General features: G+C 46.3%; 1 protein-coding gene across 4 annotated transcripts in view; it reads left to right on the forward strand.

Annotated features, from left to right (window-relative positions):
* The window catches only part of RXRG (retinoid X receptor gamma), a 46,943-nt gene that overhangs the window by 8,243 nt on the left and 16,268 nt on the right, over nt 1–22,432 (forward strand). Inside the window, exons 1-4 of one of the 4 annotated variants that reach the window (XM_053607080.1) lie at nt 4,631–4,658; nt 8,502–8,749; nt 19,154–19,298; nt 22,081–22,260. In XM_053607080.1, the coding sequence (XP_053463055.1) occupies nt 4,646–4,658; nt 8,502–8,749; nt 19,154–19,298; nt 22,081–22,260 (586 nt within the window). In that variant the 5' untranslated portion in view covers nt 4,631–4,645. Of the gene's footprint in view, nt 1–4,630; nt 4,659–8,501; nt 8,750–11,971; nt 12,359–19,153; nt 19,299–22,080; nt 22,261–22,432 lie in introns of those variants that run through there. The other 3 variants (XM_053607079.1, XM_053607082.1, XM_053607081.1) reach the window with 3 other exon arrangements.

Here is a 22,432-nt window from a genome sequence, read left to right on the forward strand (position 1 = left end):
GTGCTTCCCCATCACGCCAGTGACCAGTAGCATGAAAAGGAGGAACAAAGGAGAGGCAGTCACAGAAATGAAATCCAGGCAACCATCCCAAAGCACTTATTAAGCACTTTGCTTGCCGTTCTCTGACTTCGTGTAAATACTTTTTGAATTAAAGATCACAGACGCCTTCCATTTTGTAAGTTTGATGTTAATTCTGAAGTCCCATCAGGAGTTTGAGATTGATCTTCAAACTAGAAACTCCTGCTGCCTCCATTCCCTATTCAGTTACAGTGACTTAGATAGGACATGGCAAGGGACTCCAGGTCAAGGTCATGGACTCCTGTAGGGTCTCTGAAGACCATACGGGCTGGAAGTCCCAGGTCGTGGCTCCCTTTCTGCCTGCCTCGTGAGCTCCTAACCCAGAATGATTTTTATTTTATTTATTTATTTATTTATTTTTGTTGTTGTTGCAGTTTGGCCAGGGCCGGGTTTGAACCCACCACCCTCAGTATTTGGGGCCGGCACCCTACTCACTGAGCCACAGGCGCCACCCTTGGAATGATTTTCAAAATGTACTTTTCTGAAACTGGGGCTCATTTTGCAGCAGAATTCCTGTCTTCCTTACTTCACCCTGTCAGCATCTCCTAGCATGCAGTCTGACATGGTAAGAATGGGCCTGCCTCCTCTAAGAAAAACATACATGTGAAATTCTAACTGAACTTAGTACCCTACTCTCTCAGTTTTCTACAGAAAAAGGGGAGCTAACTTCTATTGCATTTACAATATTCCAGGCTTCATTTCGCTTAACCCTTACACTGTGGGAGGTTAGCCTTTTCCCCGTGGTCGGCAGCATTAAGCAGATGCTCTGGCTTAGCTCCCTCTATTACCCTTCCTGCTACGCCAAGGGGACCCCAATATGAAGACCATAAGCAGCCCGGGTCCTGGACAAGCCGCAGCTACTTTCCCAAGTGTCCTCACCGGTTAACTGAGGGGTGGGACTAGGAGATCTGCCCGCCCCTCTGCCCAGGCCCTCTGCCCAGCTTTGACAACTGAGCTCCAGGAGAGGAAGCCAGAGGGAGAGCCGTGTGGAGCCGAAGGGCCGTGCATCACTGCTAACTGAAGAGCAATCAGAAATGGTACGAACACTTCTCCACAACAGTCCCCCAGCGGGTGGCGGGCTTACTGGAACACAGCCACAGGAGTGTACATCCGCTTATGCAGCGGCTGTGTCTGCTTTCACGCGACCATGGATATCGTATAGAGTTGTCACAGAGACAGCACAGCTAGCAAAGACTAAAATGTGTACTGTCTGGCCTTTCAGAGAAGGTTGCTAGCCTCTATCCCAGAAACTGAAATCAGGTTCCACATATTAAAATCAAAACCTGGGAAAAGATTTTAACTTTTCTTTTATTAGTACCTTTGAGGGCCCAGTCTCTTGCCCCTATCCCTAGCCATATTCACTTGCCACAATGCAATTACGTGCGTTTAAAATGCATTAGGATCCGTAAGTGAGTTGTGAGGAGCATAGGGTAACAATTGAATATCTCAGTTGTTCTTACACATAATCCACTATTTGTATCCCCCGACCAAGTGGCAAGCATTATGTAGGGGTGAGCACTGCAGCCATAGACAAGACTGCCTGGGTTTGGAACCTGGCCCCACTCCTTACCAGCCAGGTGATCTTGGGCAGTTTGTTAGTACCTCTGGGTCTTCTCTCGCCTGTGAGAAACGTGGGGATGGTGATAATAACAGTCCCTTACCGTCAAGAGTCTTTGAGATTCTTAAGTGAGAGGATGCATGTAATCTTGGAAGACTGCTAGGTAAAGCAGGTGTGTAATAAATGTTAGCTATCACATAAAGGTTGAGTATCCCTTATCTGAAATGCTTAAGACCACACTTGTTTAAGATTTTGGATTTTTTCAATTTTGGGATACCAGCTCATGTTCTTGCTGGTGCAGCATCCCCAATCCAAAAATCTGAAATGCTCCAATGACCACAGAGTCATGTTGGTGCTCAAAAAGTTTTGGATTTTGGAGCATTTTAGATTTAGGATTTTGGGATTGGGGATGTTCAACCTGTCTATGTAGAACGATTAGGACCATGTCTGGCTTGTGGCAATTGCTTGATAAACATTAGCTATCATTATTGTTGTCACTCAGCAGAGGAGATGACATTAGTGGCAATTAACGTGCCTTGGTAGGGTCGTCTCCTGCTGACCTTGCTTAGGAGCCTGGTGACCAAGCAGGGAAAGGACACATGAGTGAGTTTCCCTGAGACAAGAGGAACAAGCCGGGCATCTGAGGATTCTAGGATTGTTAGGCCTATGCAGCATATCCTTCCAGTGCAGAAAAGGAGACTGCTTTGGTGTGTGATTGTCCCACCGTGGGAGAGATCAGAGTGGAGTAGGGCCCCATGGTGTGCCCTTGACTTCAGATGGAGGCTCCTGACTCTGAGAAATAGCATGTCTTCTGCTTTGTCCCTTTCCCCCTGGTGGGCATTAGCCATTATCAATGATTCATTACAAGTTCCCACTCCATCCTGAAGAGCTTGCTAATGGGAGAGCAAACTCGCTACCCTGCCTGGCACAACAGCAAAGGGGTGGAAACGCCAAGCCATTTGCTCCCTTGTCTGGCCAGTCAGAAAAACTGCATCCTTGACATTTTCCTTTTATTGGCTGAGGATGCAGTTGCTAAGCAACTTTCTTACCTTGGTAGGAATGCTGTAGTTCTGAGTACCCAGGCTTTTCCGTCCTCTTTCTCAGTGAAACTCTCTCTCCCCCTCGCTGTCACGTGTGCGCACACGTGTGCACACACACACACACTCACACGCAATATGTTGTTCAGAGGTTTGGGTTCTGGTAAACATCAGTGGCATTGATTTCTTATGCAAATACTTTCTAGTAGTATAAACTCTAGACTCTAATTTTTTGTTCTATACATTAAGGAAAAATTAATGGACCTCCTGCTCCTGGTAGGCACTCTCAGCAGTCCTCAGAGGTGGGCGTGTTTGTCTCAATTAATGGCTGGAGGACACTGCAGTTTGGCAAGGTCATGTTCCTTGCTCAAGTTTACATGGCTAGAAAGTGATGGAGCCTTGAGTCCATTCTAGGACTTTGTGGCTTCAGAGCTCTTGCTTCTTCAGAGCATTGCACCCCAGAAGCTATGGTGCTAGGATACCTGCAGGGACTATAGAACTCAAAGAGCAGTCTTTTTCAACCTTTTTTGTCTCATAGCACACTTGAACCTGTAGTTAAACTTTCATGGCACACTTAAATTATGCTGATCAAAAAGAAAAAAAAATGAATATACTACTGTGCTTTGAACTTCTTTCAAAAATAATTTCATAATGATCTTTAAACATTTTCATGGTGCACCTAAAAATCCCCTCATGGCACACCTGTTGAAAATTGCTGTTATAGAGTTATGTACTCTACAGATTCCCTGCACAGTTTTGGCTCCTGGTGATACTCTCAGTATCTCAAACTGCAATTCAGAATGCCAGACATCGTCAAGGTCTGACATAGTCCAACTGATCAGGATGGAGTCCCCTCAGCAAGTGGTCCAGACTCAGATTACTCTCGACCACCACCACCTGCTTTTCAGTGCTAGGGAGCCATGAGAGTCAGGAGGGATCTTGGAGGTCACCAAGTGCTGAGTCTTTTCCTGGGGGCATGAGGCTCAGGAACATGATACATTATTCTTGGCTATGTTGCCAGGAAAGAGGGAATCTCTTCCACTATCCCTTTCTTTTTAGGTGTGTTATTTTAAATAAAATCATTGCCTGAGCAAAGACAATGAACTCTGCAAAGCACAGAATTTGTGCATTTCCCATGCATCTGGGCAATGGGCATGGTGTGAGTGGCTAGAAGATCAAGAGCATGTGGGGCTGGGGAGTGGGCAGCAGAGGCCAGGGGTCCCTATCTGCAAAGCCACCGGGTTGAGAGATTGTCTCAGGCTGTTCTTGCTGCTATAACAAAATGTCTCAGATTGTGTAATTTATAAATAATAGAAACTTATTTCTCATAGTCCTGGGAAGGACTGGATCAAGGCCCCAAGAGAGTCAGTGTGTGGTGAGGGCTGCTCTCTCCTTCCAGGATGGTGCTTCTCACTGAGTCCTTGTAAGACAGAAGGGGCAAAGAAGGGACAAGCAGTGTGTACTCATGTGCAAGAGGAAGGAAGCACCGAGAAGCTCTCTGAGGCCTCGCTCACAAGGGGATGAGTCCCATTCATGAGGGTAGAGCCCTTGAGGGCCTACTCACCTCATAAAAGACTTACCTCTTAATACCATCGCCCTGGGGTTTAAGTTCCAACATGAATTTTGAAGGGACACATGCATCCAAACTATAGCAGGGACCAAAGGGGAGCATGAGAGAAAGACTTGACTTTGGATTTGAACTAGGCTTACCCTGGGCTGAGGGCCAGGCAGACTCTACCCCAGATCAACTTGCAGTGAACGCTACTCACCCTTCAAACAGGAGCCTGGCCACTCCTCCTGGGTTGAAGGGAAACCTGTCAGTTTTTCTGTCCTTTTTTATAGCTTAATTGGAAGGCTTGGTGATGAAGACAAAGAAATTGGACAAAGGTTTCTGGAAAACTTCTGGTGCTTTTTGACACTAGTTATAGTTTGCATGTGGCTGTGAGAAAAAAAGTGGGAGAGGTTGACAAAAATGTCCTGGACAGGTATGTATTAGTGTCTACTTGGGGGGATGAATGAATTTTCCATTGGGAAACACTTTTGTTATAAAAGTCATTGTTTTCCAGCTTGTATAAAAGCAAAGTTATTTATTTCTAAGAACTCCTGGGTCATTGTGAAAGTTGAAGAACCAAAATGCATTCGTGTAAGAAGTATTTTCTTTTTCAATTCTGTTTTATTTTTTAAAATGGGATTATAAAATAGCTCACCCCTTCTGGGTCACGGACTCCACAGAAATAAACCACCTTTTTTTTTTTGCAGTTTTTGACCGGGGCTAGGCTTGAACCCGCCACCTCCGGCATATGGGGACAGTGCCCTACTCCTTTGAGCCACAGGCGCCGCCCATGAAATAAGCCACCTTTTTAAGGCTCTTGGAAAACCAGACTTTAGCCCCCTGTTTCCTTCTGTCTCAGCAAGGTACTGCTGTTCTCACCACTGTGCAGAGTAAGTGGGATTGCCTTACTTTCTGTTAACAGCAACAACAATGTATTTTAAATTTTGAATCTCTTTCACATCATCTCATTTTATTTTTAAAACAATTTGGACTAAGAAAATGCCATGAAGGCTATATTAAACAGTTTGATGAAAATATTTCAGATTGTATATGAAACCAGCACCTTGTACCCCTTGATTGCACTAGTGTACACAGCTATGATTTAATAAAAATAAATAAATAAATAAATAAAAAGAAAAAACAATTTGGGCATTCTTCAAAGTATTATGCATATTTTGCATAATTATTATATTATGCATATTTTACACAAATTGATGTTTCCTAAACATCATGCTTTTGTGTATTATTTTCATATTTTATATATCGAATATATGTACCAGTGTCTTTAGACTTTTTTTTCATTTCAAAGTTTTTATTGATATAGAGAAATGATTATGCTTTAGACTTTTTATTAAATCAATTTACTCTTTTATAGAAAGCTAGGGTAGCCATCTTGAAGAAGATGATTTTATACAAAAAAAATGATAGCCCAGTCCCTTGCTGTAGAGTTTGCCTACCTACCACCTAAAATGTCCCTTGTCACTGGAGGTGCAGGTTCCACACCCTGGGAACTCTTGGGCTGATATATGTTTGAACAAACTCTTGTTCTTGCCTATCGCATTGGTCTAGACCTGGTGTCAGGTGCTGGGCTTGACCTTGGGGATGTGGGATTAAAATGCACAGTCTCTCTGATATCCCAAAGCAGAATGAAAGGGAAAGTTGCAGGGCCCTTTGGTCTGTTGGGGAAGGCAATGGCTGGAAGGAAAAGTTGATTTCCTTCATATGGGTTGGCTGTGCGGGGAGGGACAGCTGCCTTCCCAGTGGCATTCATAGCTCCTCACCTGTCAAGTCAGGGCTGGCTCCTGACTCACCTGTCACACTTTATCTCAGTAACAGAGTAAAGGTATACATTGGCCTCTTAAATGTCACCACCTCCAAGGCCTGGGAAGAGTCTAAAATTGTTCTTTCTAATCAGTGGCCATCTGGAAAGCTTTTTGATTTCCTTGGCTCGAGGTCTTGAGTGCTGCCATCTTTCCTCTCCTTCAGATGAACTTTCAGCTTGAGATCACTTCATAATTGAGTCATCTTGTACTCTTGATACAGGTGGCTATTCATACCATCTTTACTGTCCTTGACAGCAAATACTGGAGACAGCAAATATGTGGGCTTCAGACTGACAATTTGCGTCCAGGCTCTGCCACTTACTGTCCGGGATGGGGAAACAAAAGTGGACCTGGTTTTCTCCTCTCTGTTTAGTGAAAAAGAAAGGAAATAAACAAATATGGTAATACAGTATAATAAGGGCTAAGCTACAAATAAGCACAGAAAGCTGTTAGAAAACAGAAGAGGGCATCAAACCAGAGCAGGAATGCCCGGGAAAGCTTCCAGGAGGAGGTGACACTTGAGTTAGACCTTGAAGGATGAATAGGAGCTTCCTGAACAATGGAGGTGGGGCAAGTCATCCTGGAACTGGGACAAGCATAGGGTGAGATGGAGCCTCAGTTTTTTCACCTGCAAAAAGCTGAACTAATCCTCATAGGCTGATTGTCAGCATAAAGAATTAATTTATGCAAATTACCTGAGGCTGTTGAGGACAAAAAAAAAAAACTGCCTAACTTGTGCATTTTAACCCCTTTGCCACTCTGCTGTGGGCCCCTAGCCTGCGGTTCATCCTTAGTGTTGGTGCTTAGGACATGGGGTCTTGGCATTTATCTGTTTATGAGCAGTTGCCCCTGGTGGATTGCAATTCTGTAGGTAGAATGACAAGAGGATCCTGGCTTCTTTGGATGTGGGAGTGGCTTCCTCCCACAAGCAGCCCTTAACTAAGCTAGCCAAAGCTCCGAGAGAAAATGATCTTCTTCTCTGGTTATATTTCTGACATTCTCTGTTCTCCAGAATCCGAAGGAAGCAACTTCTTCCCTGCATCCTATTTGGGACACTGTACATAGCACGCACTGATGTCTCTGAAAAGCTTAGGACAGTGCCCTGCCTGTGGTGGGACTCAAGAAATATCTGTTGCATGAATAGTGAGCCATAAAAAGCCAGGCACGAGCTCATTCTGCTCAGCACCATGTCTGCGTGGCACGGCGTCTGACTCCTGGTAGGCATATGAGAATCGGGTACCTTCTATAGCAGGCTGTGCTGACTGACCGCTCAGTCCTCCCATTCTCTATCCACGTGGACACCGGGGCTGCCGTGGCCGAGCCGAGTGCAGCTGTCAGGCACATGGTTTCCCTGCATCTGTGCAAGCCGGCTGTGCAGGGATCCATGCGGTGATCCAGGCGGGGCCGTCCTATTGTGTTTTCCAGTCTCTGCTGCCACAGATCATGAAGTTTGCAGCTCCTCCCTCAGGAGAGAGTGTTCCATGCCAGGGTCCCAAGATGACACGAGGGTATCCTCCTTCTGTTTCATCTTGAGCGTGCTACTGGCTACAGGTGAATGTGGCCTCAATTTATCTGAGAACAGTGGCACCAAGATGGCCACCTGGTGACACTGCTGTTGTGCTCATTGACCCCGAACCTGTTCCACGGATACCTGTGGCTGCATCATTTCATCCTCCAGAGTGGAAAGAGTCTCTGGCAGGCCTGTCTGCACTTGTCATTCTGCACTTCCTGGGCCTCTGTAGCCGTAAAGCCATGCCCGGCCATTCTGAGCCTTTCCCTCAGTACTGATTATCCTTATGCTGCAGAAATGGCAGTGGCAGGAAAAGAACCTCGTGGGCATGAGCTTTACCAGATGTAGGAGGCTAGTGGTGTGACAGCATCCCCCCTTCCCTATCAGCATTAAGGGGGGGACCCCGACAGCAGGAACGCTGTTCTCTCTGGCTCTGAACCACAGCCCTGGCACCTTGATGAAGGTTTATAGGATGGGAATGAATAGATTTCAGCTCTGTTTCAGTTATAGGAGTGAGAGGCAGGGAATTCTGGGGCAGCCAGGGCATCTCCTCACTCCACCCCATGCACGGGGATTCGGTATTGACTCAGCTTCCTGGTCTGGCTGGCCCAAGCCACATTGCCCAGGCCTTGGGATCTGTGGGCCATGCCCCTTGGTGCACTTGGTGTGGGTCCAACTTAGCCCAGGCAGCCTGCAGGCAGCACCCCAGAGAACTAAAGCATCAGTGAGGATTTCTGTCCTAAGACAGGCCCTCTCCTCTCTCTGCCCTTTCCAGGTCTTCATACTATCAGCTCCACGTAGATGTGAGCACTCGGTGTTCCCAGATGTTCAGGTGTAGCTAAAAAGAGGATATGGGAAACAAAAGCAGGGGCAGGGCTGGGCCTCTGTCCGCACAGGTCCCCTTTTCGTGCTTCGTCACCCACCTATACTCTTCTCCTTACAGGCTCCCCTGGCCACACCGGCTCCACGTCCATGAGCCCGTCGGCAGCCTTGTCCACAGGGAAGCCAATGGACAGCCACCCCAGCTACACGGATACCCCAGTGAGTGCCCCACGAACTCTGAGTGCAGTGGGCACCCCCCTCAATGCCCTGGGTTCTCCATATCGAGTCATCACCTCTGCCATGGGCCCACCGTCTGGAGCACTGGCAGCCCCGCCGGGAATTAATTTGGTCGCCCCTCCCAGCTCTCAGGTAGGTGTCCTTCCTCTCTGTGGCCGTTACAGCCATCTCCAGCGGTGTCACCTGGGCTGCTGCTGCAGCCAGCCCGGCACCCAGCAGGTGATTGATGTGTGCTGGCTAACAGGATCAGACTGTCGCTGCAGACTTCCCACCTGCAGGCCTTCCTGACATGCGTCTGCAGGCTGAGCAGTGCTGGGGAACTGACGATGCCTTGTGGTTCAGGAAACTGTGACCAAAAGGGAGCCTCTCTTGTGGTTTTGATGGTTCTGTTCTAGTTGTGATTTCGACATCTCTCAGGGCTATTTGTGTCATCAGTGGGGTGAACCCCTTTATTGTTCTATATTCAATAATGACTATTTAATTGAATCATTGAAGTGCCACGTGCTCTTGTAGAACTGATGGTTCTTGCTCTTCAGGAGCTTACAACTGAGAGGGAAAATGGTCAGGGGTGGCACGTGGATAAATCTAGAACAAGGCAGACTATGTTTCATGCTGTCTCTGAGATTATGGAAGCCAAGAAGAAAAGGAGTCTCAGAAGAGGCTCTGGGCGTGGTCTGGACAGAGGCCCTTCATTCTTTTGCCTTCCTTCGGGGTGCCTTTTGCTATTACAGAGAAGGCATCTGTGCATGGTGAACACTGGGTTGCCGCTCTGTGAGCCGGTAGGATGATGGCCAGATGCCTTTACTCTCCCCTGGCAATGCCACCCTCAGGCCACCATCCTTCTTCTCTTATAGAGTGGCTACTCCTGCAATAATGCTGTGTAACTAACAACCTCCAATCACCATGATTTACAAAAACAAACACTTATCTTCTCACTCCCAAGTCTGCATTAGGATAGGATAGCTCTTGCTTTAGACACGGGGTGAGTTGAACTTGGTTGCAGGCTCAAGCTGGACTTGGTTGCTGGAATGGAATGTCCCAGCTCCTCATGTCCCAGTCTAAAGGAGCAGCAGCTACCTGGGGGATTCTTTTCTCATGGTATCTCACAGGGTACAGAAGGCCAAGCCAAATCCAGAAAGCACAGTGAAGTCTCCGCTCACATCATGCCCACTAATATTCTACCAGCCTAAGCTGTTCATTGGCGTCTCCGGTCACGCAACAGAGAACGTAAGGGCAATTCTAACATTGAGGAGGCAAGGAATTAGACTTTATTTATCCTAGTGGGAGGTACTGCAAAGACTCAATGAAAAAGATGTGAAGAATTAGGAAGAGTAAAGAATTAGGACTAACAACCACACCTACCTCATACCTTCCTCTCTCCCCACTGCTCTGACCACCAGCAGAATTGGTAGGTCCTTATCATGGCTAATTTTACAGTCAACTTGACTGAGCCACAGGTTTTGTTTAACCATTATTCTGAGTGTTTCCGGGTGAGATTAACATGTACACAGGTAGACTGAGCAAAGCAGATTGCCCTCCCTAAAGTGGTGGTGTCATCCAATCAGTTGAAGGTTTGAATGGAGTGAAAAGGCTGACCATCCTCTGTGTAAGAAAATGTTTGTGGCCTTCGAATTAGGATTTCATTTTTTTTCCTGCCTTCCACCTTGAATTGAAACATCAGCTCCTGGGGCTTGAGCCTGCTGAACTTCAGATTGTGTCATCAGCTCCCCTGGGTCTGCAGCTTGCTGACTTTCCCTGTGAATCTTGGGACTTGTCAGCCTCCATAGTCACGTAAGACAGTTCCCTATAATAAAGCTCCTAGTAAACACACACACACACACACACACACACACACACACACATTTATCTCCTCTTAATTCTGCTTCTCTGGGGAACACTGACTAATACAGCCTGGAAGCCTCTTTTGAATTTAGCTTTGGAAGAAGAGGCAAGAGACCCCTTGTGTCAGCACTTTCTGCAGAGAGAGCTTCAGAGACCATGCCCAGAGCCTCTTCTGAGACACTTCAGAAAGCAAAGTCCTGTGGGGCCACAGAATATGTGTATTAGAGCCCATTGTAAGGACCTCAAAAGTGGATTGCTCCGTGGATTACAGAAAGTGGAGACAGCCTCAGCGATGCCCCAGTGCTGGGATGGCGTAGGTGAGCGAATGAGGGTGTGTGTGGTCAGCAGGGCAGGTGGCGTCTGGGGGGAGCTGTTCCCTGTTCAGCTGGAAGCCATTCAAATTCAAAGACTTTTAAAGCACTCCCAGGTCAAGGGAAGTACTTCCCTGAGTCATATTTGGCTAGACTTTTTCATCCCCCACTTTCTAATCTAATGGTTCTCACCTGTAGGACCCTTTCCCCAAATTTCTCTCTTATCCCAAATTTTGGCCCTTGTGGAGGCTGCCAAAGCCCCACAGGGGATTCTAACTGTTGCACCCCTGCCCAGCTGAGGACCATTCATCCTGTCCAGATCCTTCATTCCATACATGAAGGAATGAGACTCAGGGAGCCCAAATGATTTGTCCCCCCTCACACAGCCAGTCACCAGAGAGCCAGGGTCAGCACCCTTGTCTCCTGATCTCCAGCCCCGCATTCACCTAGCGCTGTGATATATGCCGACTTCAACAGTGACCCCAGTGACCCCAGCCAGTTGACTGCCAAGGATTAAAGGATGAATAATCAATGCCCCCAGGAATCTCAGAGGGGAGGTGGCCACATCAGGCAGATAAATTGCAATGTGGTGTTGGATGTGCTGTCATAGACGTAGGGGAGGAACCTGAAAGGCGCAGAGAAGGGGACCTATGAACTGCACACTCATTTATTTCTCTGTCACATTGCTCAGAGCAGTGGGGATAGGGTGCGCATTGATGTCACTCCCACCTGCAGTAATCAGCAGAGGGGCCGATAATCTGCCTTTTATTCCTTTCTTTCCTGTGGCAGATTCCAGGAAGGTGAGAGAAAGCCCATGGTTAGAGACAGAAAGATGTTCTGAGATGAAAGTTCCATTTTGCAAAGAGCATCGATCATTCCAATAGCTATTCATGACCTTCTATGCACTGCTTACTGCTGCCCCAGGTTTGAGGGACAAGCACTGAATAAGGTGGCCAAAGTCTTGCTACCCCTGTGGCAATTGCACTGTAACAGGCAAGAACGACAAAAACCCAAGAAATAAACAAGATGGTTTCAGATAGTAATCACTCTATCTATGAGGAAATAAAGCAGGGTGAGGCTATAGAGTGACAGGGCTTGTGGGTAGGAATTGGGCAAGGCACCCTCCCTCCAAGGCTGCTTTTAGCAACCACTCTTGAGTCTGACGGAGCCAAACCAGGCCAGTCAAGTTATCGGCAGGGCTGAGCGAATAGCAGAGCCACACTGTTCCTGGACCATATGTCTGTACAGAGGGATTGGGGTTGAAAGGTCAACTGGAAGCTTTGGTCCTGGCCAACTGGGCTGTGTGCAGAGGCCAAGGCCAAGTTTGGCTTTTGGAAGCTATATTAAGCTTGCCAAGTGCTGGTGGAGCTCAGCAGCCTCGGCCTCTGAACAGCATTCTGGGCTTGGGCTCTGGAACCACATGGCGGCAAAACTTTGCCCAGTTAACAAGATGGCACTGAACAAAAGGCATCGGTGTTAGCCACGGTGAGTTGGACCCAGAATAGTCCGGGCAGATGATTCTCAAGCATCTTGCCTGTGTGAGGGGACGCATGACAGAAGCGTGCTCCTTCTGTGACCTGAGCCTTGGGTAAGCACGATTGGAGCAGGGCATGGGGCAGAGAAGCAAGTGCTCTGCCGCTGGTGGTTTGAGCTTCTCTACCCTTTTTGTACCTGTTGAATGATCTTAAGAACTGGTACTGTGGAAGCGGGGATTGGGTAACATTTTGCAAGTCACTTTAACTTGGTTTTGTTTCAGTTTCTTTTTCTCTATTGTGGGGGTTACAAATACTTGCCCTGATTACAGGGATTTTTATGAATGTCAGATGAATTTTAATCAGTTCCTTTTTATGAGGGTGTGTGTGTGAGATGCTGTGTATTTGTGTATGTGAGATGCTGTGTATTGTGTGTGTGAGATGCTGTGTATTGTGTGTGTGAGATGCTGTGTATTTGTGTGTGTGAGATGCTGTGTATTGTGTATGTGAGATGCTGTGTGTTGTATGTGTGAGATGCTGTGTGTTGTATGTGTGAGATTCTGTGTATTTGTGTGTGAGATGCTGTGTATTGTGCATGTGAGATGCTGTGTGTTGTATGTGTGAGATTCTGTGTATTTGTGTGTGTGAGATGCTGTGTATTGTGCGTGTGAGATGCTGTGTGTTGTGCATGTGAGATGCTGTGTATTGTGTGTGTGAGATGCTGTGTATTGTGTGTGTGAGATTCTGTGTATTTGTGTGTGTGAGATGCTGCGTATTGTGTGTGTGAGATGCTGCGTGTTGTGTGTGTGAGATGCTGCGTGTTGTGTGTGTGAGATGCTGTGTGTTGTGTGTGAGATGCTGTGTATTGTGTGTATGTGAGATGCTGTGTATTGTGTGTGAGATGCTGTGTGTTGTATGTGTGAGATCCTGTGTATTGTGTGTGTGAGATGCTGTATATTGTGTGTGAGATGCTGTGTGTTGTGTGTGAGAGATGCTGTGTGTTGTATGTGTGAGATCCTGTGTATTGTGTGTGTGAGATGCTGTGTATTGTGTGTGTGAGATGCTGTGTGTTGTATGTGTGAGATCCTGTGTATTGTGTGTGAGATGCTGTGTATTGTGTGTGAGATGCTGTGTGTTGTGTGTGAGATGCTGTGTGTTGTGTGAGAGATGCTGTGTGTTGTATGTGTGAGATCCTGTGTATTGTGTGTGTGAGATGCTGTGTATTGTGTGTGTGAGATGCTGTGTATTGTGTGTGTGAGATGCTGTGTGTTGTATGTGTGAGATCCTGTGTATTGTGTGTGAGATGCTGTGTATTGTGTCTGAGATGCTGTGTATTGTGTGTGAGAGATGCTGTGTATTGTGTGTGTGTGATGCTGTGCATTATGTGTGTGTGATGCTGTGTACTTGTCTAGGTGCTGTGTGTTGGCTGGCCTCTAAGACAGGCTCTGTAAGCCTTTCCAGTGTCCCTACCTCTTTTCTCCTGTGCTGAACTCTGGTGCCTGGCCTGGTTCCAGCCCTGCTAATTTCTGCTTATCTAATTCATTAATAACTAAATTATTATCTTCTGAGCTCTGTTTGCATTTTTATAGAGAAAACTTAGAGAATAAAAACTGCAAAGATTAGAGGTGGGATAGATCCTAAAGTTTATCTAGTCTGATGGTCAAAAAAAATTAAGTCATAAATTCTTTTCCTCAAATGAAAACGTACTTGGTAGCCCTGTATACACATCAAATACAAACAGACCTGGTTTTTGCAGCCTCAATCTCCTGGCCTCCTGACACATGTACTCGAGGTTTAAAAACCACCAGTCTAGGCTAGAGATGAGGAAACAGAGTCTCTGCTAAGGGGCATGACCTGGGGAAGGTGGTACAGTGAGAAAGTGGCAGGTGTGGCCCCGAACCCAGGTCAGAGGTCTGGGCTCGCTATTTGTTGTGACAAAGCCCCTAACTAGATTACAGGAGGGGTACTGTAAGGGGCCTGCACCTGAGAACGAAAGCCCCTCTCTCCAGCCTGGCCTTCGGTGGGATGATTTGGGCTGAGGATAGCTTGAAAATGCAGGAGCATATATTCCATGATGGCTACAGAAGCATCCAGAAAGCATTCAGTCCCGGGCTGAGTCTGCAAAGGGAAGAGAAGCCAGCAGGTGGGTAGGTTTCTAGGCTGTTCTCAGGGAGCAGCCGGCTTGCGTGCAGCAGCAGATAGGAACTGCCTGATGAATCTCGGCTCTAAGTGCTTATTCCAGTAGAGCTGCTTCTAATGGAATAAGACAGCTGGGGTTGGGGGACTTGGGGACCAGGCAGCTAATGGGTTTATGCTCTGATGGCTGCCTTTTATCTCATCTGCCATTGCTCTGAGCCCAAACCCCAGCCAGCCCGAGAGAAGGACAGAGAAGAGAACATCGACTCACCTGTCCCAACCACACCCTCCCACTGCCATCCGACTCATGAAGCCGTGTGTTGGAGAAGGGCTGCTGGCTCAGACTGGGCAGACAGCGCCCCAAAGAAAGTCTGCCCTTCCAGGTCAAGGAGGTGGATGTGAGGGCCGAGACTCCTGTTACTCAAGGCAGATGATGTGGGGAAGGGGGAATGGTGACGCAGGATCCAGGAGTCTGGGGTTCTACCTCCAACCATCTGGAGCGGGCAAGTCACTTAACCTGGTCCCTGGGAATGTGCAGTAGCCTTGCTTGTCTCCTCCGGTCTTCTCTTGTCTGGCTGCCTCCTTTAGTCACTGAGGCAGAGCCTCAGTCCATTATTCTTCTGCTCCAAACTCTAATGGCTCCTCACTGCCTCCGAAGCTTCAATCTATTCCTCTAGACAAGCAATCTAGCTCCCAGGCTCTGCCACAGCCCCTTCTCAGCCTTACCCCCCACCCACCCATGGGCGTGTTTGCTCCATAAACACTTGGGTGTCCTTTTAGGCCTCAGAGCCTTTTGCCCATCACTGGTTCATGCAAATCCTACTCATTTTTGAAGGCTGTCAAGCCCCAGCTCAAACGTCACCTCCTTCAGGAAGTCCTCCCTGATCTCACTAGCATGTGATCTTTCCTTCCTTAAACTATCACAGCTGATTTTTAATCTATCAATGGCCAGTTCCTTGAGGCAGTACCTGTATCTTTTTCCTTTTTGTATCTCCATAGTATTTCTGAATGAACAAATGAATAAACCACTTGAAGGCTCAATATCCTCATCTGAAAAGCAGGAAGATCTCTTAGGGTTGTGGTGGGGATTAACAGGATAAATTAGCAGTGAGAGGGCTTCCCACAGATGGTAGCAATGGAATTACTCTTTGGTGACGGCTGCAGGCTGGGGGCAGTGGAACTGGTCCCGCTGGAGGGGATGGGGAGTAGGCTCCTCCTGCACGCCAGGTGATGGTGGCTCATCTTTATCCCATGACCTTTCTTTCTATTTTTTTTTTTTTTTTTGGTTTTTGGCCAGGGCTGGGTTTGAACCCGCCACCTCCGGCATATGGGACCGGCGCCCTACTCCTTGAGCCACAGGCGCCGCCCCCATGACCTTTCTTATCTGAGGATTTGGGGACAGAGCCATGGTTAGCTAAAAGGCTCTCTCTGTGGCGTTATGTGACCTAAAATTGTTTCATTTCATGGGGCAGATCTAAGTGCTAATCTCTGTTTCCTTGAGGCCTTGGGGAAAAGTTGTTGCCTAGAAGTCACACTCACACAATCCACACTACTCTGGTGGCTCTTAACCCCGCTTCACGTTAGTATATGATAAACTTAAAGAAATGGAGGTGCCGCAGTGCTACCTCAGGCTACTGAGTCAGAATCTCCAGGCTCGGGGCCCAGGCAATGTTTTTCTACCCAGCCCCCAGGGTCAAGAGCCACTTTACTACACCAAGACAAAGCAAAACACTGGATATGCATTCCAGATGTCCTGTCTTAACCTTGTTTAGAAAAAAGGGGGTGGGGTGGGGACAGATTCTTTTATCACACATGAGCCTTCATCCATTATGCAGATTAATTTTTTAAAATTCCTGTTGACTTTGATTTTAAAGCAAGGCACTAAAGGCTGTGTCTCTTTTTTTTTTTCTCTTGTATGTCTCACAGCGTTTTAACCCCAAGCCTCTGTCTACCTCTTATGCTCAGTAAATATTTGCTTAGTGAATTGGGAAGAAAGCTAATGCAGCTTCTGTCATAGTTTTATGTTTTATTGATCATTCCTTATGTCCCAAAGGCTTTGAACAGAGGAAAATCCTACCTTGGGTTTGGTTTGAGAATTATAGTCATTTTGCTTAGGCGATGTGATTTTTTTTTTTTTAGATAGAGTTATTTTGTTGCCCTTGGTAAGGTGCTGGGGCATGATAGCTCACAGCAACATCAAACTCTTGGGCTCAAGCAATTCTCTTGGCTCAGCCTCCCAAGTAGCTGGGACTATAGGCACCCACCACAATGCCTGGATATTTTTTAGAGATGGGGTCTCACTCTGGCTCAGGCTGGTGTCGAACCTGTGAACTCAGGTAATCCACCCACCTCAGCCTCCTAGAGTGCTAGGATTATAGGCATGAGCCACTGCACCTGGCCTTAGGCCATGTGATTGAAAATTCAGATGGACCATAGGGAGTCAGGGGGCCCTTCTTTCTACCCCCAGATATTTGCCACGTGTCTCCACGGGATACTTTAATGTATGCATATATCACGCCACCTTTATCTGCACCTGCTTAGAAGTATTCTTAATTTTTGTGCATATTCTGACACCTTGATGAGATTGTACATTTTGGAGAAATGAGAGACATACCTTCTAGGTTTTATATCTCCCTTCCCAGGGCCTAGTATGTTGCTCTGTCTCCATGGATACTCTGAAATATTTCTGACTGGACGACTGTTTATATTCATTCAACTTGGTGAATACAAAACACTTAGCAGCCGTTTCTTTGTAATCAGGCCAAGAACACTGGGAGGCACGGGGGTAATAAGGGATGAGGAAAGGGATAACAGAAGATTCCTTTATACGTGGGTCATGACAAAAGTTTGAAGATACACAAAAATCAATAAATGTAACGTTCATGTGGACAGAAACAAATGAAGGCCTCTCAGCAACACCAATTAGGCAAGCAAGTTGAAACTTGCACAGGTGAATCAGAAAGGACCGTGTTTCTTGGAAGTGAGATAATAGACCCTAACATAGTGTGTCTCAAAACTTTCATAATGACCCACGTATAGGCATTCAAATCTACCAGTTCCACACTATGTGCTGGGCCTCATGGGGAGGGCACTGTGAAGATGAGGCAGACACAATTTCAGGCTCTATAGATTTTGCAGTTTCATGGGAAGAGAATATGTTAGTGACAAAGCAAGTTTTTTCAAGATCAAAAACATGATCAGGGCTTTTTTGTTTTTAACTGAATTTTTGGTACTAATGCAACGACTTAGGCATTTGAGTTAGCATCTTCAGTGGACTCATCAAGATGACCAGTACTCACTCAAATCCTTCTCTCCTATTTTACTGTGAGGTCCTTCTTGGTGTGTATTTTTCTTTTTTTTTTCCAGCCAAATGTATTTATTTATTTATTTATTTATTATTATTATTTTTTTTATTGTTGGGGATTCATTGAGGGTACAATAAGCCAGGTTAAACTGATTGCAATTGTTAGGTAAAGTCCCTCTTGCAATCATGTCTTGCCCCCATAAGTGTGACACACACCAAGGCCCCACCCCCTCCCTCCGTATTTTTCTTTACTTTTGTATCTCAGAGCCTGGCATGGTGCCTGGCACTGTGAGCTCTTGGGGCGTGTTTATTGATTGCCTAATGAGTGGATTTGCAGTTTTTTGATTGGCTCTCTTACGTGTAAGTCAATATTTTTCAACCTTTTTTCATCTCATGGCACACTTGAACCTATAGTTAAATTTCCATGGCACACTTAAATTATGTTGATTTTTAAAAAGACTAAAAAAAAAAAGAATATACTTACAGTGCTTTGAACTTCTTTTGAAAATAATTTAATTAATAATCTTTAAAATTTTTGTGGCACACCTAAGATGCTCTCACCACACACCAGTGTGCCGTAGCACCCTGGCTGAAAACCACTGGAGTAAGACTTTTGCTTCAGGGCCACAGCTCCTCCTGGAGCACTGCTGAATAGGCAGTGGGTAGGTGATGACAATTTAAAAACACACAGCTGGTATTGGCATAGGCACAGAGTTTGGCATGGATTTCGAGTTCAAATAAAACACATGAGTAAAATAAGACCAGCCTGAGCAAGTGCAAGACCCCGTCTCTAAAAATCGCCAGGAGTTAGGGCGGTGCCTGTGGCTCAATGAGTGGTGCGCTGGCCCCAGGTGCCAAGGGTGGCGGGTTCAAACCCGGCTCCCAGCCAAACTGCAACAAAACATAGCCGGGCGTTGTGGCGGGCGCCTGTAGTCCCAGCTACTTGGGAGGCTGAGGCAAGAGAATTGCCTAAGCCCAAGAGCTGGAGGTTGCTGTGAGCTATGATGCTACAGCACTCTATGGAGGGCAATGGAGTGAAACTTTGTCTCAAAAGAAAAAAAAATAGCTGGGCGTTGTGGCAGGGACCTGTAGTGCCAGTTACGTGGGAGGCTGAGGCAAGTGGATCACTTGAGGCCAAGAGTGTAAGGGTGTTGTGAGCTATTAAGCTACGGCACTCTACCAAGATTCTGTCTCAGAGAGAGAGAGAGAGAGAGAGAGAGAGAGAATGGAGATATGCTATGACTTCTGGTTTAGGTTTTGGCTTCTAGAAATGCTTTTTTGCCTCTTGAGCCACTTTTCTCCCTCCCTTCAATTCACATCACAGGTAGGCAGCTCCACAGACTCTGTGCTTAGAAACTACTTCTTGAAATAGAACTTGTTTTTTTCCAAGTGTCTCTCACTGCCTTAGGTCTCAGGATTGGATTTACTCTGGCTCTGGGCTTCACAGTTGTTTTTTTTTTTTCTCTTGCAGCTAAATGTGGTCAACAGTGTCAGCAGTTCAGAGGACATCAAACCCTTACCAGGGCTTCCCGGGATCGGAAACATGAACTACCCGTCCACCAGCCCTGGATCTCTGGTTAAACACATCTGTGCCATCTGTGGGGACAGATCCTCAGGTATGTGCATAAGCTGGCGGCCCTGCCATGAGTCTCAGGGGACAGGGTCCCAGAGAGGGGCTTGCTCCCCCGTCCCTCTGGATGCTTTGTACACAAAGAAAGAAAATTGGCCCTTTAGGATGGTCCAGCCGGGTCCCTGCCTGTGCCTTTCTGTCACTGGGTTCATAGCTTGCAGTCTTGATGAATTGAACGTATAGTTGCAGTGTTGAGGATTAAATTTACAGGAAACATTTCAGAAGCCCCTCTTTAGAGCCACATGATTGCATGTGTATCTGGGATAGAGAAGCCGTTGTCATTATCAAGTATCTCAAGCTAGATTTTCCTTGAAGTTTTATCAAAAAATTATTTTTAATTACGAAAAGTCCCTAATAAATAATTATAAAAATAATGTCCCAATGTAGAAAAATCAAAAGAATTAGAACACTACAAAGAAAACATAAGAAATTGCTCATAATATACCCAAGAAAGATAAGCCTTTTTTTTTTTTTATTAAATCATAGCTGTGTACATTGATATGATCATGGGGCATCATTCACTAGCTTCACAGACCGTTTACCAAGTTTCACGTATGAAAGATAAGCCTTTTTTTGGAGATTTTTTTTTGTAGAGACAGAGTCTTACTTTATCGCCCTCAGTAGAATGCTATGGCGTCACAGCTCACAGCAACCTCCAACTCCTGGGCTTAGGCGATTCTCTTGCCTCAGCCTCTTGAGTAGCTGGGACTACAGGTGCCTGCCACAACGCCCGGCTATCCTTTTGTTGCAGTTTGGCCGGGGCCGGGTCTGAACCTGCCACCTTCGGCATCTGGGGCGGGCGCCCTGCTCACTGAGCCACAGGCGCTGCCCAGAAAGATAAGCCTTTTAATAGGTTAGCATATTTTCTTGTACAACATTCTAGGTTTTTAACATGATGTTATGGGCAGAAGCAAATGTGTTTTCACTAAGTCATCTTTAATCCTGTTTTGCTTTTGCCAAAGTTTCTTCTTCCCTGACTTCCTTCCCTTCTTCTCCATCCTTCCTGCCCTCTATTTCCCTCCCTACCAATGTTCAACACATTTGAATCTCTGATTTGATGATCGGAAGAACAAGAACTGTCCACAAGGGCTGACCCTTTCCTCATCCTCTTATTGTCACCACGGCCACTACAGAACGTCATGCCATTGAAAGTTCCAGCTTCCTGCAACTTATTTAGCTACCTGGCTGGGGTTTGTTTGCTCTCAAAAATCCTTTCCAAATCACGCAGACTTGGCCATTGCCCTCACAGAATGCTGGCCACAGTCTGCCAGAGCATTCCCTCTGCAGTGGTTATTTTAGCTGAACGTCTGAGAGGCTCATTCATATATTAAAAAGCCATGGAAATGACTGTGTCACGCAGTTGACAAATTGGTGCCATGTTTCTCTAAGACAAATATTGTATTTCAGAGCTGACAGCATTCGGTCATTGGAGCCCAGGATAAAATCCCGTATTTATCATTGCTGTGAGTTTAGTAAATTAGTGTGGTCAATTAATTAGGCAGAAGCTTTCCTTCAGGCAGCCTCTCCCTAGCTGCCATTTTGTCTTAGGATGGCTTCCTCTGGGATGCTGGGAACCTATATAAAACCTGGCAGGTATATAGCTCAGCGGCATCACATATCACACTCAAGAATCAGACATAGATGTTTGAGATGATTTGTTTTCTTATTGTAATTTCAATTTATGGTAATTGAATTTTATGATTTCAATTAATTAAGCCTAGATACCTGGTGTACAGCAGCAAGAAGATTTTTACTTAGAAAGTGTATTGTGATTGAGTTACAATGTCTATGAGGAGACGGCATGGTGGCTCTCCTGATACAAATTGGCCACCTCTGCCTGGGGTAATTAAGGGCGGCGCCTGTGGCTCAGTCGGTAGGGCACCGGCCCCATATACCAAGGGTGGTGGGTTCAAACCCGGCCCTGGCCAAACTGCAACCAAAAAATAGCCGGGCGTTGTGGTGGGCGCCTGTAGTCCCAGCTACTCGGGAGGCTGAGGCAAGAGAATCGCTTAAGCCCAGGAGTTGGAGGTTGCTGTGAGCTGTGTGAGGCCACGGCACTCTACCGAGGGCCATAAAGTGAGACTCTGTCTCTACAAAAAAAAAACAAAAAAAAAACTGAATGTGTGGAGCAGGTAATAAGAGCAATGAAATATGCACTAGATTATTCTGGTTCAAGCCAGACCACCTGCTGTCAGATCTTTATGTCATACCTCAAGACAGAGTGCCATATTATGATAGAAAGATCATATACCAATTTATTTGGCAATAATACTTATCATTTTATATCTCAGGACCACAAAGGTGATGGTAGAGGATAGTAATTTTAAGTGGGTTTCCTATGAACTTGGGCCACAGTTATGGATAAATATTACTTAAGCTGAGGTTCTTTTCCTGCTAGGTAATACATGACCAGTCTATATATATTATGTACACTAATATCTTGAACCGAGGCAGAGCATTTGCTTAACCAAACCCAAGAGTTGTCTTAAAAAAAAAACTAGATGTAAGCAAAACCTTAGGTGAGGAATTTTCTAATAACGCTATCTGGAATTAGTAGCACGGAGGGAACACACAGGAGGAGAGTATTTCCTCGTCTTAGTTCGGTTCCTGTGATTAAGCCTGCATTTTTTGCTAGTTACTATATACTTTCTATCCCAGGGCCTAGGTGATGTGCCTGTTTCCCTAGGGGAGGGCCACGGGGTTCTTTTGAATGAATGAGCTAAATAAACACAAGGCCCATTTATGGACTGTTCTTTTCTTGTAACCAGGAAAGCACTATGGGGTGTACAGTTGTGAAGGCTGCAAAGGTTTCTTCAAGAGAACCATAAGGAAAGATCTCATCTACACGTGTCGAGACAATAAAGACTGCCTCATTGACAAGCGCCAGCGTAACCGCTGCCAGTACTGTCGCTATCAGAAGTGCCTTGTCATGGGCATGAAGAGGGAAGGTGAGGCCCCCGGGAGACAGCCCCGCTGGGGTGGACCAGGTGGGAAGGAGGCCGAGGAGGGGTTAGGGTGACTGTGTGTCCCATGGAACCTCAAGTGTCGCAGCTGACCGTCCCTCTGCCCTGAGAAATGTCCAGAGCAAAGAGGGCAGAAGGCGTCTTCCGTGAATGGCGG

The sequence above is a fragment of the Nycticebus coucang genome, chromosome 10 (genome assembly GCF_027406575.1).
Source record: "Nycticebus coucang isolate mNycCou1 chromosome 10, mNycCou1.pri, whole genome shotgun sequence".
Classification (NCBI taxonomy): domain Eukaryota; kingdom Metazoa; phylum Chordata; class Mammalia; order Primates; family Lorisidae; genus Nycticebus; species Nycticebus coucang.